The 14377-nt window shown below is 43.4% G+C and overlaps 1 protein-coding gene across 7 annotated transcripts in view; it reads left to right on the top strand.

Annotated features, from left to right (window-relative positions):
* The first annotated feature begins 1422 nt into the window (after nucleotides 1-1422).
* Nucleotides 1423-14377, top strand: part of Gria3 (glutamate ionotropic receptor AMPA type subunit 3) — a 265716-nt gene continuing 252761 nt past the window's right edge. For 2 of the 7 annotated variants that reach the window (XR_005497951.2, XM_017601950.3), the window contains exons 1-2: nucleotides 1881-2199; nucleotides 3351-3509. Coding sequence is in view for 6 of the 7 variants with exons in the window: in XM_017601950.3 (XP_017457439.1) it covers nucleotides 2109-2199; nucleotides 3351-3509 (250 nt within the window). In the remaining variant the exon portion in view is untranslated. 7 annotated transcript variants of the gene reach the window in all.

Here is a 14377-nt window from a genome sequence, read left to right on the forward strand (position 1 = left end):
CATGAATGACAGAGTTAGAGATCAGGCATTGTCAGAATTGTCAGCTCTGTGGGAAAAGCTGAGAACTACTTTTCTGGTTGCCACAATTTTGAGGCCATTTATTCTCAGCTCTACTTTATGCATTCTTAAAGTCAAAGATCTGGAGTAAGGAGTGCAGGGCCCCTGTCCCTCACCCCTGGCCCCGTGTATATTAGTTTGCTTTTCTCTGACTTAAAGGCTCATTTTATCCCCTCAGTCTAGAAGAAGGTATAAGAAAACCAGAAGATGTTGGGAGGATAAAAAGCTGTTTTGCAGAGCAGCTATAAGGTGGGAAATAAAGATGTGACTAGGATACCTTTTTGTCCCAAGAGGGGAATAGGGCGATGGAAAGTACACAAAATGCTACTCCTCACCAAGACCCAGGGTGAACTGTTAGGAGTTCCTAGATTCTTTTCTCCTCTTAGCTGGGAGAAAGGCAAGAGAGTTGGGGGAGAATGGTAATCTCTGAAGTCTGCACTCAATGGGGGAGGGAATAGTTGATATACCTAAAGTCAACATAAAAGGAGCAAAACAGCTAGGGGCAGTTTCCTCCAACCTTAACTTTCAATCCCCACCCCCATCCCAGCTCACTCCCACACTTCTCTCCTTGGTCTGCAGGACTGAGCGTCCTTTTCATTAACCTTTTAGCTCCCACCTCCATACACATACTATTTTCCTATACCGTCCAAAGCAGTCAGCAGTCACAGCCCCCGCAGCTGGCAAACCAGCCTCAGCACTTGGGCAGGGTGAGGGACACACCTCCCAATGCTGCGGGGACCGGGGAATGCGGGTGGGGGTTGTTCACTTGCCCTCCGATCTCTCTCTGCTGTAAAAGCTGAGCTGAGCGGCAGAGACCAGGCATGCGCAGCATCTTAGGGCGCATTGTGATGGGAACTGCTTTTCTGAGTCTCTTCACAAAGACTCAAGAGTAACCACTAACCACCCCTCAAGACCCCTCATCTTTAAGACACACATACAAATGTAGAGACACTGCAGCTTTTTAAAAACAGGAAACTGGTTGCAGCTTGAAAGTCTGGTCCACGTGAGGTTTGGTGTATTTCTGTTGATCCCATCTCCAGTGTTGACATACGCTGGCACCTAGGCTTTGCAGTCCAGAGCTGCAGTTTGCAGTGGAGCTAAGCGGTGTGCGGCTTTAATTCCACGTCAGATCAACTTTGATCAATATCCCCCTACCGGCCCAATTGGAAGAACCCAATTCACCGGAGCTGAGCCTTTGAGGCTTTTTAGCTCTTTTCTTCTTCCCCCCTCTTTAGATCCACCATCTTCGAGGGCGGGGGAGCCCTTTGGTTTTCTTTATAATTTCTTATTTCTTCATCTCTTCACTGTTTTTTTCTTTTTTTCACGATTTTGGTTTCACTCCGGTTTTAATTTTCTCTGTTTCTGTCTGTCTCCCTGTCTCTATCTCTGTGCCTGTCTCTCTGTCTCTGTCTCCTCTCCTTCTCTCCCTCTGCCTCTGTGTCTTTGTCTCTATCTGTCTCTGTCTCTCTGTCTCTGTCTGTCTCTCTGTCTCTGTCTGTCTTTCTCTGTGTCTCTGTCTCTCAGTCTCTCTCTCTCTCTCTCTCTCTCTTTCTCTCTCTCTCTCTCTCTCTCTCTCTCTCTCTCTCTCTCTTCTCTCAGAAATCGCTTTGGGGAACCCAGCTTGCAGCCAATGAACCCGCCTTCCAGATTGGTGTGAAGACAGAAGTGAGGTGGGGGGGAGCGTGGAGGGGGTGTGAGAGATCCTGGGAGGGGGGAGAGGAAGAGAGGAGAGAGGAAGAGAGGAGAGAGAGAGAGAGAGAGAGAGAGAGAGAGAGAGAGAGAGAGAGAGAGAGAGAGAGAGAGAGAGAGAGAGAGAGAGAGAGAGAGAGAGAGAGAGAGAGAGAGAGAAGAGAGAAGAGGAGGAGGCGGCGGAGGAGGAGGATTAGTGTGGGGTGGAAAGGAAGAGTGAGCGAGCGAGAGCAAGTTGAGGGGAGGGGGTGTAAGAGCCGGCGAATTCTTTTTCTTTTTCTATTATTATTTTGACGACTCCCGAGTTGCGCCCATGCTCTTGTCAGCTTCGTTTTAGGCGTAGCACAGCCAGGCAGAAGAAAATGGGGCAAAGCGTGCTCCGGGCGGTCTTCTTTTTAGTCCTGGGGCTTTTGGGTCATTCTCACGGAGGATTCCCCAACACCATCAGCATAGGTAAGCTCCCCAGAGCCAGCCAGAGGGGGCCAGGCTCTTCTGCATCCGAAACCCACTACCCTAGTGGGGTTGGGGCTATCTCAGCGCGAGTCCCTGTCCTGCATGGCTTGGGAACGGTGACTAGGGATGGGGGACTGAGCCGAGATCTTGGAGACCTGAGCTGAAAGGAACTGAGGAGTATAGGGAGCATCCGAGATGGAGAAGGGGTCTCCAGGGGCTAATGCGGGTGGGTGGCCAGGTTTTCTGAGCTGACCAAGGAGCAAGGGAGTCAATCTGGAGGTTGGGATGCTGCAAGAGGCTAAGAGTCGCGGCTTTTCAGCTCGCTATTCTGGACTTTGCCAGGGCATGCTTGCAGCCACTGGAAGTTGTCCCAGGGTGATACTGCCTGTCTGGCCGCGCCAGGACGCATAACCTGGGCCCAGGTCGCCCTGTCCCGAGTCTCAGGATTCAGTGTAACAGGGTACTGTTAGAGGAAATGGAACCCACTTTGAATCCCCCAGACCAAGGAAGTAGCTGTGTGGATGGAGGCTGGGGTGGGAAGTGGGGGTGATACAAGGAGTCGGGCAAGCAGGGAAGTCACGCAGACCAAGGATTCATGAATTGCGGCTGTGTCTGTCTGGAGACCAGCTCCAGTAGCCGGAAGGGAGTTCTCCCCGCCTCTGCCTGTATTTGCAAGTAGAGAAGTTAGAATTGTTGCTTTTCTTGAACTAACCCCCTATATTGTCATGGGGGAAGGTTGGGACAGCAATGGGAACAAAATTGTTTTTCTTCCCACCCTATCCTTGTACCCCAGGGGGGTGGGAAATGAACCAGCTGTGGGGATAAGGGTGGGGGTGGGGCTGAAGTCAGGGTTCGGGGCCAGACTCAAGCTAAAGAACCAAGTCCCACTTTTAGTTCTTTCACCCTTCCCCTACAGCAGCCTCCTCTCTTTTCCCCTTCTTTTTAGTTCCCTCCCAGTACAAACCCCAGGTTTTTCACAGTGGAAATCAGAGTTTCCAAGTCTTGAAAGACACACAGGTTGAAAAAAAAATCAATCCTCAGTTAAGCTTCCCAGTAACACTGAGGTAGCCTGTTAGCTGGTGCTTGCTACTTTCTAACTCACCCTGAAGTAGGGGGGACACAAGCCGAATCTCCATTGCCTTTGCTTCTAGGTGGACTTTTCATGAGAAACACGGTTCAGGAGCACAGCGCTTTCCGCTTTGCTGTGCAGTTATACAACACCAACCAGAACACCACTGAGAAGCCCTTCCATTTGAATTACCACGTAGACCACTTGGATTCCTCCAATAGTTTTTCTGTGACTAATGCTTGTAAGTAGATCTGCGTTGGCTCCCTTTGGGACCTTAGGGGACCTCATTTGCATTTTGTTTGTGATGCACGGGGCTTTGCATACGTGTGTGCTAGGGGGTGGGGGTGGGGGTGATTGCCTCAATAAGCAGACTGAGGCGGTAGTCAATCCTGGGTTCATGTTGCATAAATCAACCTTGAAGTATTCTGCTGAGGGGCTGAAAGCAGTGGGCAAAACTCTGTGGTGAATTATGTTTGATGCAAAACTTCCACTTTCCTCCCTGCTAAACTGGTGTTCTCTTCCCCCGCACCCTTTTCTGTGGGGGGAAAAGAAAGAAAGAAAGAAAATAGCATGGTTGTTCAGGGAAATTTCAGATGGGATTTAAAAAGAAGCAACAGCCGCTCCTTGATTGAGTCAATGCGGGGCATACAGTACTTGAGTGGTAAAGCTGTGTCTGGTGGTAGGAATGAGCTGATTTTGATGACTGCCTGACACAGAGGAACAAAATATGAGAACCCTGCAAACAAGTGACCTTGAGGCATAGATCAGGCTGGATTTCCTGGCCTCTTTCTGTCCTACCCAGAGCTCTCTGATAGGAACTGATAAGACTACAAACTGATTGCAAGTGTTAAATGCATGTCAGCCTGAAAGGAAGAGTGAAGATCATGTTCAGGTGACTTTTTGGAAAGCCAATCCTGTTTGTGCCATCGTGTACACACACACACACACACACACACACACACACACACACAATTGTTAAAGAGAACACAGTTCTTAATTTAGAGCAAGAGGTCGGTTGTGGGAAGAGGCTTGAAGCAGGAAAACCAAATACTAAAAAGGGGAATTTCACCAGCCCCAAAGCCATTTCTGAAATCCACAGTTGTACCCATGGCTATCTCTTTGCAAAGGGAAAATTTTAACAGTAAAATCAGAGGAACTCAAATGGCTAATAGCTTGCTGGACACCGGCTTTTGTTTTGTTTTGTTTAACTTGAAAGGAATTTTTGTAAGAAACACTGAATTCTTCATCTAAGCCTACTTTATTTCACTAAAAGTTTCTCCCAAATGAAGCCACTTAACACAAACTATGTCTTGTTTCTCTGGAACGGTGTGCTTTGAAATCTGAAGTTTCATTACGTTTTGGAAAATGGCATTTGTGTCTGTTCGAATTTAACTTTGTATATGACTTTCTTCAAATCCTTCTGTCTCAAAAGATACATAATCCCTAACAGTCCTTAAACAGGACCTCAAGAGTACATTTCATTGGATTTAAAGACTTGGGCTGAAGGGAAAGTGGAGTGAAGAAGTACTTTTCAAAAAATGTAACAGTTATCAGCCTGCAGAAAAATTTAGCTGAAGGTGCAGATTCTTTTAAGAACATGTTCTGAGACACTCTGTATTTGACATTCTTTAGTTTTCCAACACTGACAAAAAAAATGTATTAACTTTAGTTAAGTGTGAAAGTTACAGAATGTCTGGCTATACTTCCTGTCTGACTTTTGTAATCCCCGACCTCTCTCCAGCATTTACAAGGCACATCTGATTCTTAATCCTGCTGCACTGTGATCTCCTCAAGAGGCTGAATCTGAAATGCGGTTTCGTAAATATCAATTAGAGCAGATTTAAAACCAAATGCATGAAACCAATGGGGTGTGTTATTATTAACAAGGGATAATACATATTTCATCTCCCTTTCCTGTCTTTCCACTGATGAGCTCTGGACTATAAGGCCCATTTGGTTTCTCAGGAATGATTGGTTTCCAAAGCTTTGGGTCCTGTTCTTCTGATCACACTGTTCTGACACTCAGCAGTCTGCCTCCGGCTATCAGAACCTTACCTGAACAACAGTCAGAAAATGATCTCGCCATGAGAAAAATCTTAGGTTTAGGAGCAGGTAATAAATCATCCATATTGGTGTTGAGGTGTCTTAATTCCTTACCTCCCAGGGCAATTAGTGACCAGTGAGTGGACAGGAAAACCAGTTGATCAGAATCTCTCAACTTAAATCCACAGCACTCTTACTTACAAGGCTGGGTTATAGTAGCACACTTGAGAGTGTAAGAGAAGGGGTAAGATTCACTAGGCATCAAGAAAAACAAGACCAAAAGGAAACCTCCTCCTTAGTTATGTCAAATACATGCATAGGCAAGCACAGACTCAGGACACACATGGGAGAACAATCTAGAAATCCACAATGTGTACCTAGCTGCCTGTTGCACTCTCAGACTTTACAGCCAACTCAGAAGACAGTAGAGAAAAGCTGCCATCTTCTCTGGTCCCTGGAACAGTCATGTCTGAAAGTCACAATTGTCTGAATGGGAGTCAGATCTCAAAGTTGTCTCCTGGCAGCTGCTGCTTGGTGGCTTAGTGTGTGAAAGATACTTGGTCTGACTGTAGCCTCTGAAAACAATAATTCAAGGGGGCAGAGAAACCCTGGTGACGTCTGTCCCATCCCTCTCCCCATGGCCTTCATTGTTCTTCTTGTGGAAGCAGGAGTTAAATATGTCAGATACAAGCAAACAATTCTAACAGTACTTGAACCAAGCAAATGACTGCAGATGCCAGTCTGCCAAGTGATTATTACCCAATCCTGCAGAGGAAACAAATAAGCCCAGTGCCCTCTGCCCTTCCTATCTCGGGGAACTCCAGTGAAAACCTCAGATGGGTCCGAATCTGCCCGTGTACCTCTCCCGTATCTAGTTCAGTGTGGAACTGGACTAGGAACAATTAGAGAAGCTTCCTTGTCATTCAGAATTCCCTGTTTGAGCTTTCTTTGGGGCTAGAGCTGACCTCATCTCTTGATCTTTGACCCTGAGTCAGGCACATACTTCCTAGGGCATAGGTATGCAGGCAAACTGAAATGTGAGAGGAAAAGCCTTCTGTGTCCCCGCCCCTGCCCTCTGCTTCACCTCTGCACTGTCACCTTTCCCCGGTGCAATGTATTCAGAAGTCTTTCTCACAGTGATTCCAAGGCACCGGTTATTTAAAGACTCTACTAGCAAGCAAGCTTTTTTTTCTGCACAAGCCTCAAGAGGTTTGCTTAAGACAGACTCTAACTTCATTCTGTGTCTTAAGAGGCCAATAAAAGCCTCCCTGGCTTTGAAAGGTGGTTCAGTTGGGATCTTAGCTCAGAAGAGAATTGAAGTTTCTCAGAAAGACTCATCTGATTTAGAGCACATGTTCCCATTTCATAGGAATTAATAGAGTTCACTGCCTTACTTTTCAGTGCAGCTGGCTAAATGCAGAGAGAATGACGGTGTAACTAGAATGATTTCAGCATTCGTGCATCCGTAAACTAGAAAGGCACACACATGATTAGTGCATAAGAAAAGCAATGCACACCCGTTTTGTAAGTTACAGATCTAGCATTTAGGGGAGGAGAAAAAAAAACCAAACCAATTTGATAATTCTCAGGCTTACAAGGGTAGGGAAATATCAGGAGATTTCTCAGTCGTGTGGTTACTTTGCTGTCCTGTTTCCTCGGGAAGCCCCGTTGATTCCCTTGAAGTCCCCTCCTGTGTCAGGCTGCTGTGCACTTGTAGTGCACTCCACACTACGCCGCCCCAGCCTCTGCAGTGTCAGCTCATTAGCACACAGATCTCATATTCCCTCTCCACACTGTCATTGCAAAAATTGCTGTTGTACACCTTTACAGCCAACAAATGTGCTCGTGGATTACGTACTGTTTTCGAGAAGCAGGGAAAAGGCAAATATGTAACCTAAAGGTTATTCACCGCAGAATTGTGCTCTAAACACATTGGCTTAAATAAAAATCTGTCGACGGAAGCTCAGTGCGGAGGCTGGGACTGACAGTGTGGATGGTGGAACTACTCACAGGAATACAATCTCGGATGGAGCCCCAGGCGAAACCCCTTTTGTCAGCTAAACCTAACCTATCAACTGCAAGGTTTTCTTCTATTAATTTTTATAAGTGACTTGAAACCTACCTGCAAACTGAGAACTTGCCCCTTTTATAACTGAGCCTGTTTTGCTACCAAGTGTACTTAGCTGAGACAGGCTTCTATCTCCTACCCACAGAGTCACAATCTAATTATCTAATTACTCTAATTGCCAGGAAGGAGCCACTTTACCTTTTAGGTCCATTTGGAAAAGAAATGTCTCTCTTGATCACCAGCTCTGCAATTCCATGGGCTTTGTTTTGGCTTTGTTTCACTGTTTTGCCTTCTCCTTCTAAGCTTATAACCTAAGATGAATACCCTAAGATCAAGGCTCTTGCCCCACTATAGATTGTCAAATCCTAACTGTTATCCACTCTGACTCCACCTCCCCCATCGCTGAAAGAACTTTGCACTTTTGCTGCCCTGCCTCCTCTACTCTGTCTCCCGACTAGTCCTCAGGAAGTCACACTGGCTTATCTTTCTTGGTCCTTTTGGCCAGCTGGCTTAGCCTACTGACGCGCAAAGGAGACGCCTCAGTGGTGCCAGTCAAAGGTTTAAGTCACCTTCTCACAAGGTTTATCATCATTTTTTTCCCTTAATCTATGCTTTGTAATGGAGGAGGGAGGATGGCGAGGCTATTCATTTGGGCCATAAAAATAGATGGCAATCAGCAGGCTGTAAAGGTGAGCTTCCTGCAAAGTGTATTACCACTCATACAAGACCGCTTCCTATTGATCTAATAAGTGAAGGCAATGGGGAAAGGAGGGTTTGCAGAAAAATAAAAGAGGAAAGAGAATTACTCTGTTATTCTGTCTGTGTTTACTGAAAAATCGGGCTGTGGTTTTTTTTTTCCTCTACAATTTAAACTTGTTTTTCTTCTAAATGAAACTAGTGTTCCATATGCCCCGTCTTTTACCTCAATAGAGATTGTTTTCTTAATTGTATTGCATGAGTAGTGGGAGCTGCTTTAATGGTTTTGGCCCCTGAGATATCTTTAGCTTCCATGGCTATGGGTATTGAGAGATGATTGGCTGCTTCTGTTTTGACAGCTTGAGGAAATAAATGGGGGTGCTGAGGTGCTGTTGTTTGTCTTCCTCTCTTCATAGGAGATTTGTCATTTTTATACAATTGATTTAAGGATTAAAAGACAACAACGATTTTAAGAGATGATTAGACATTTAGGAGCTAGAATTCATTGCTTTGGAGCAGGAGAATAAAAGTCCTTATCAAAATGATTTGCCTTTGGATTTCTAGTTTGGGGACCAATGATATCATTTAAAAGGGCCTTTGTGAAACTTCGTATCTCCTGTGAAGATCAAGAAAATCATATTAAACCAAATTTTGACTTGATTCCTTTGCATGTTGGTAGTTTAGTCCTAATTCGATGGAATGTCTAGGAGAGTGCACCATTAAAGCAACCAATGGAGGTAATAGAGCAAAGGAGCTGTCCATGCACAAAAGCAGCTCCCTCCTCCTGAGAGTTGCTCAGGGACTAGCCAAGCCCCAGACACACAGTTTCAAATAGTCTCAACCTGAAGTTACAATCAACACAGAGTTAAGGAGACTGTCTTCCCCCAGAGGTAATGCTTAGCAAGCTGATGATGTGGGCAAAATATGTCTTTTTCATATTTCCACACTTTTATCATTATTATTTTCTTTCTTACTCTGGCTGTCCAGATCATGCCTATTGCCTGGTCTCTAATCGCCGACTCACTGGCCCATCCGCACTAACATTACATAAGGACTATTTCCTACACTGAGAGTCTAAGTTTTTCTTTTTTTCCTATTGCAATGTCCTTGCTCTTAATTCATTCTCCTTAAGGATTATACACTACTTTGGGGATACCAGCTTTTCCCTGAACACAGAAATATAACCTAGAGTGGTAGAAGAAAGGATTGAAATGCATAACTAAGGATTATCAACTTTAAAACCTGGGAGTATAAGAGGCATCAGGTCTCAATTTTAAAGGAAGATACTCAAATTGGGGGTGGGGGGACTCTTAGGATATGATATGATACTCATATTGGCTTTTTACCCAAATCAAAATCAAAAACCATAGGCTCAGTTTCTCTGTGCAAAACTTGAAAATCTTTGGAACAATTTTGGGAAGCAGTCCAAATGCACAGGGTCTCATTTTATTGAAGTGGCTGTTGTAAGATTTGTAACTGTATGGGGACAGTGGCAGGAGATGAACTGTACTGAAGGAAAATTATAGAGGAGATGACGGTAGTAAGGAAGCTGAGTGTCGTGCAGAAAGTGTCTATCCTTTGGAATGGCATGTGGAATTGCATGCCAGTGATGGTAGCACTGGATGCACTGGGCACCTAGCCAAGAAGCAGCTCCTTCTCCTTCCCTCTAGCCTTCTCTTACTTTAGTCATTCATACATTCTGGTCCCTTTCCTGATGGAAGGAACCATCCTACTGTCTTCTGGACTCACACTGTACATGAGTGAGATAAATGAATGACGGCCCTCCTCCTTGGTTCCCAATTGTCATTTGCTTTTTAAGCAGTTATCCCCAATGCAGCACTATTTTAGTTTCTTCGCAAAAGTCAAAGAAGCCTGGGTAAGACAGTAAACACTGCTCGTGATGGTCTCTTACCATAAGGGGCACAATTCAGTACAAAACAGCATTTATCAACCTCTCATGCATGCGCCATATACTTGAAAAGCATGTTAAAGATTAGGATTTAAACGTTTGCTATGGGCCCAAGACTTTTCATTCCTAGCAAGTTCCTGGGTGATGCTAATGCACACGGCCATTAAATCACACTTTGAATTAAAAAAAAATCCAAAGTTGAGAGACTGTATTTATCAAAGTAAAGGTTCTTTGGGTCTCAATTTTATCATCAAGATTTGTGTAATGAAACAGAGTTCTGCAAGAGATATATTTGCTTTATTCTGAGTCACATATGTCTCAGTCATATCACATGTCCATTTCAGACAAGTAGGTGTCATTAGATGCCCATTGAGACCGTTTGCTTAGAGTTAGTTTTTGTAGGACTGTGGACTGGTGAGCTAAAGGGCAGGCTGAGAGAGAATGTAGCTCATGAGTCAGAATGACAGTGTCTTGGCTACTTGCCACATCCCAAAGTGCCCTGTTTAGAAACTATATATGCAAGAGATCTAAGGTTGGTTTGTAGTTCCCACTCTATTTCCACTTTGCTTCTCTGGGTCAAGACATGCCAGAAGGAGGTACGTAACAACTGCTTTTCGGCTGCCTGGCTTCTCTTAAACAGGGTTGGAAACAAGAAGTACAACACAATTCTATCTTTTTCTAGAAGAGACTGGAAAATCCACTCAATTTTCAGGTACTCAAAGTGAGGGAAGAAGTGTAATGTTGCTCCTGAACATATCTTAGCTAAGGACTGACCCAAGGAAGACTTTAAAAGAATATCCAATGACATGTGAAGATTGAAACGGATGCAATGTACACTACCATCACCACCCCAAATATTGTCACTCTAACAGTCTGCCTTTAGCCTTTAATTTAATAAATTATCTGGATTATTGCATTAGAAATGGATGCTAAAATCTGAGTGTGCTGTCTGGAAGGCAATGAGATAATTTTTTACTCACTTGCATTTAAACAGAATTATTTATTTTAGCTAACCAATTACCTTGCAGAGTTCTCAGGAGGAGATATCCAGGGCAGGTAAGTGACCCAGAATAAGACAGCTGTCTGCCAAAGGAAGTTGAGCAATAAATGGATGGGGACATTGTGAAGGTTGTAGGAGACCTTAGGTGAAAAAAGTGTCAATGAAGCACACACTGTCTCTTCCTTCACATTTGTCCCCAGTAGTGAACTTCGCCCTTTACTCACTACAATCTGATCTATATTTGACTCTTTTCATGACATTTGACCCATGGAGTTGCTCTCTGCTGATGTACTGAGCCTGCTGCCTACTTTATGCATGGTTGTTTGTTGCCATGGGTAATTGTGATGTTAGGATTTTCTGTGGTTAACATGGAAAACTTTCAGAAGTAAAATCCATGTGTAAGCGAAGATAGTGAGCAATTTTTAAGCTTTTAAAAATTATAATGAACCTCCCCCCACCCCCTTTAGTTATCCATGGTTGGCTGATCACTTCTAAATTACTCACTGCAAATTAGGTTCATTTCTATGTTATCCTAAACAGCTCAGGCTATGGATAAAACAGGTAGAGATCAGGACTCATCCCACAGAAAGGTACGTATATGGATAAAGGTGTTAATGTGGTGTTCTCTGCATGGGTGAATTGGAAATTTAAGACAGACCTCTGACATTTGCAGTCAGACAGAACCTGCTCTAGAACCGCAAATATCCTTTCATTTCACGGCAATATCCAAAGCTGCTCCCTGATTAGTTTAAAGCTGTGTCTTGGATTGGGCCATTTGCATTAGAATCATCAGAGATGCTGATTTAAATATGAATTCCTAGTTTATACCCCAAAGGTATAAATCAGAAAATATATCGTTTAAGCCTATCCACCAAGCTTTGTGGGTGACAATAATAAAATAAACTCAATTTGAGAATCATATATTTAATAAATCCTGGTAGTATAAACTGAGATATGCAGATTCAGACTGAAATCTATGGAACACCCACTAAGCACCAAGTATTGTGCCTACAAGTAGTGTGTGTGTGTGTGTGTGTGTGTGTGTGTCTGTGTCTGTGTGTGTGGTGTGTGTGTATGTGTGTCTCTGTGTGTGTGTATGGGTATGTGTCTGTGTGTCTGTGTGTGTGGTGTGTATGTATGTGTGTGTGTGTCTCTCTGTGTGTGTATGGGTATGTGTCTGTGTGTGTCTGTGTATGTGTGTGTGAGTGTGTGTGTGTGTGTGAGTGTGTGTGTGAGTATATGTGTGTGGTGTGTGTATGTATGTGTGAGTGTATGTGTGTGTGAGTGTGTGTGTGGTGTGTGTGTGAGTGTATGTGTGTGTGAGTGTATGTGTGTGTGTCTGTGTCTGTGTGTCTGTGTGTGTGGTGTGTGTCTGTGTGTGGTGTGTGTGAGTGTGTGGTGTGTGTGTGAGTGTATGTATGTGTGTGTGAGTGTGTGTGTGTGGGGGTGTGTGAGTTTGTGTGTGTGAGTATATGTGTGTGGTGTGTGTATGTATGTGTGAGTGTATGTGTGTGTGAGTGTGTGTGTGGTGTGTGTGTGAGTGTATGTGTGTGTGAGTGTATGTGTGTGTGTCCGTGTCTGTGTGTCTGTGTGTGTGGTGTGTGTGTGTCTGTGTGTGGTGTGTGTGAGTGTGTGTTGTGTGTGTGAGTGTATGTATGTGTGTGTGAGTGTATGTGTGTGTGGGTGTGTGAGAGTGTGTGTGAGTATATGTGTGTGGTGTGTGTATGTATGTGTGAGTTATGTGTGTGAGTGTGTGTGTGTGGTGTGTGTGTGTGAGTGTATGTGTGTGTGTCTATGTGTCTGTGTGTGGTGTGTGTGTGTGTCTGTGTGTGGTGTGTGTGAGTGTGTGGTGTGTGTGTGAGTGTGTGGTGTGTGTGTGAGTGTATGTATGTGTATGTGTGTGTGGTGTGTGTGATGTATGTGTATGTATGAGTGTGTGTGTGTGTGTGTGTGTGTGTGTGTGTGTGTGTCTGGGTAATTTATCTATTATTGACTCATGTAACCATTAACAAGTTTGGCTGTCAACCAAAAATTTAGACTAGGACTTGAGAAAACTAAGAGACTAACCTTAAAGTCCCTGGAACAAAGGCAGTAACAACTCTGAGATGGCAAGTAGAAATAGGGGACTAGTCTTCATTTTTACTGTGTGTCTTCCTATCTTTGCTTGTTAGCCAATGAGAGTTCTTTAAACATGTTATGGACTAGATGTCATGGCAAATGTCAGTCTGTTTATTAAAATGGATGTGTTGTAATCATTTACTGTAGCATTCGTTGTGGCCTTCCTCCTCATGATTGTTATAAACAAATTTAAAACAAGAGCTGATATAATAACCACCACTCCACTGTACCAGGTGGAAAACGTTGTTCAAGGCATTTATATGTTACATCCCAAGGAATCATCACATTTCCAGAATTGAGGCACTTTCACCCCAATTTTATATAAAATAGAAATCATAAGTGGTTCAAAATTCATAAGCAGCTAGCTCAAGGTTACACAGCTGGCTCTGTGGTGCTGCCAAGAGAATTTCCTGCCTCTAGAGCCTTACTCAATTTCAAATGGAGGTGAAATCTTAAATGATTATAAGAGCGAGACACATCACATATGTGGGGCATTAGACAGGTATGTTTAATAAGGAATAGTGAAGCTTTTGACAATCTCTGTGTTACAAAGCCCTCAACATATACAAATCCTATTTTTAATCCACCATGAAAGAAACAAGATACCTTCAGTAGTCCCTAAGATGACTGAATGTGGAAGGTGCATGTCTCTGACATCTATACGACAATATGCTATATACTCCATTTAACAGCTAATTGGTTTGGGGAAAACTGATAATTAGTCATTATAACTAGTGAAAAAAAATAGAAAAGAGCAAAGTTATACTCAGGGTAGGGGACAAACCCATTGGTCTTATTTTCTTAGCAAAACATTAAGGTATACCAGCATAATAGAACTCTCTACCTCTTGTGCATATATCATATATTAATATTATATACACAACACTTTATACAGTTGTTTTCCTTATTTAAATGTCACCTCAACTCTAACCTTCGATCAGGCAAAGGTGAAGTATATTGCAATGGCAGAATGCTAGCATGGGGTCATATATATATATATATATATATATATATATATATACACACACACACACACACACATACATACATACACACAAACACACACAGACATATATATATACACACACACATACACACACATATATACATATATATGTATATATATATATATATATATATATATATATACACTCACACATACATGGCAGATCAGAAAAGGTCTTTTGAGGGGGCTTGCTTTGGAGAAATTGCCTAGGTTCTCATGTATACTCCTCACAAATTAGAGACACTATATAAGTTAAGAATCTCTGAAAG

The sequence above is a fragment of the Rattus norvegicus genome, chromosome X, assembly GCF_036323735.1.
Source record: "Rattus norvegicus strain BN/NHsdMcwi chromosome X, GRCr8, whole genome shotgun sequence".
Taxonomy (NCBI): Eukaryota; Metazoa; Chordata; class Mammalia; order Rodentia; family Muridae; genus Rattus; species Rattus norvegicus.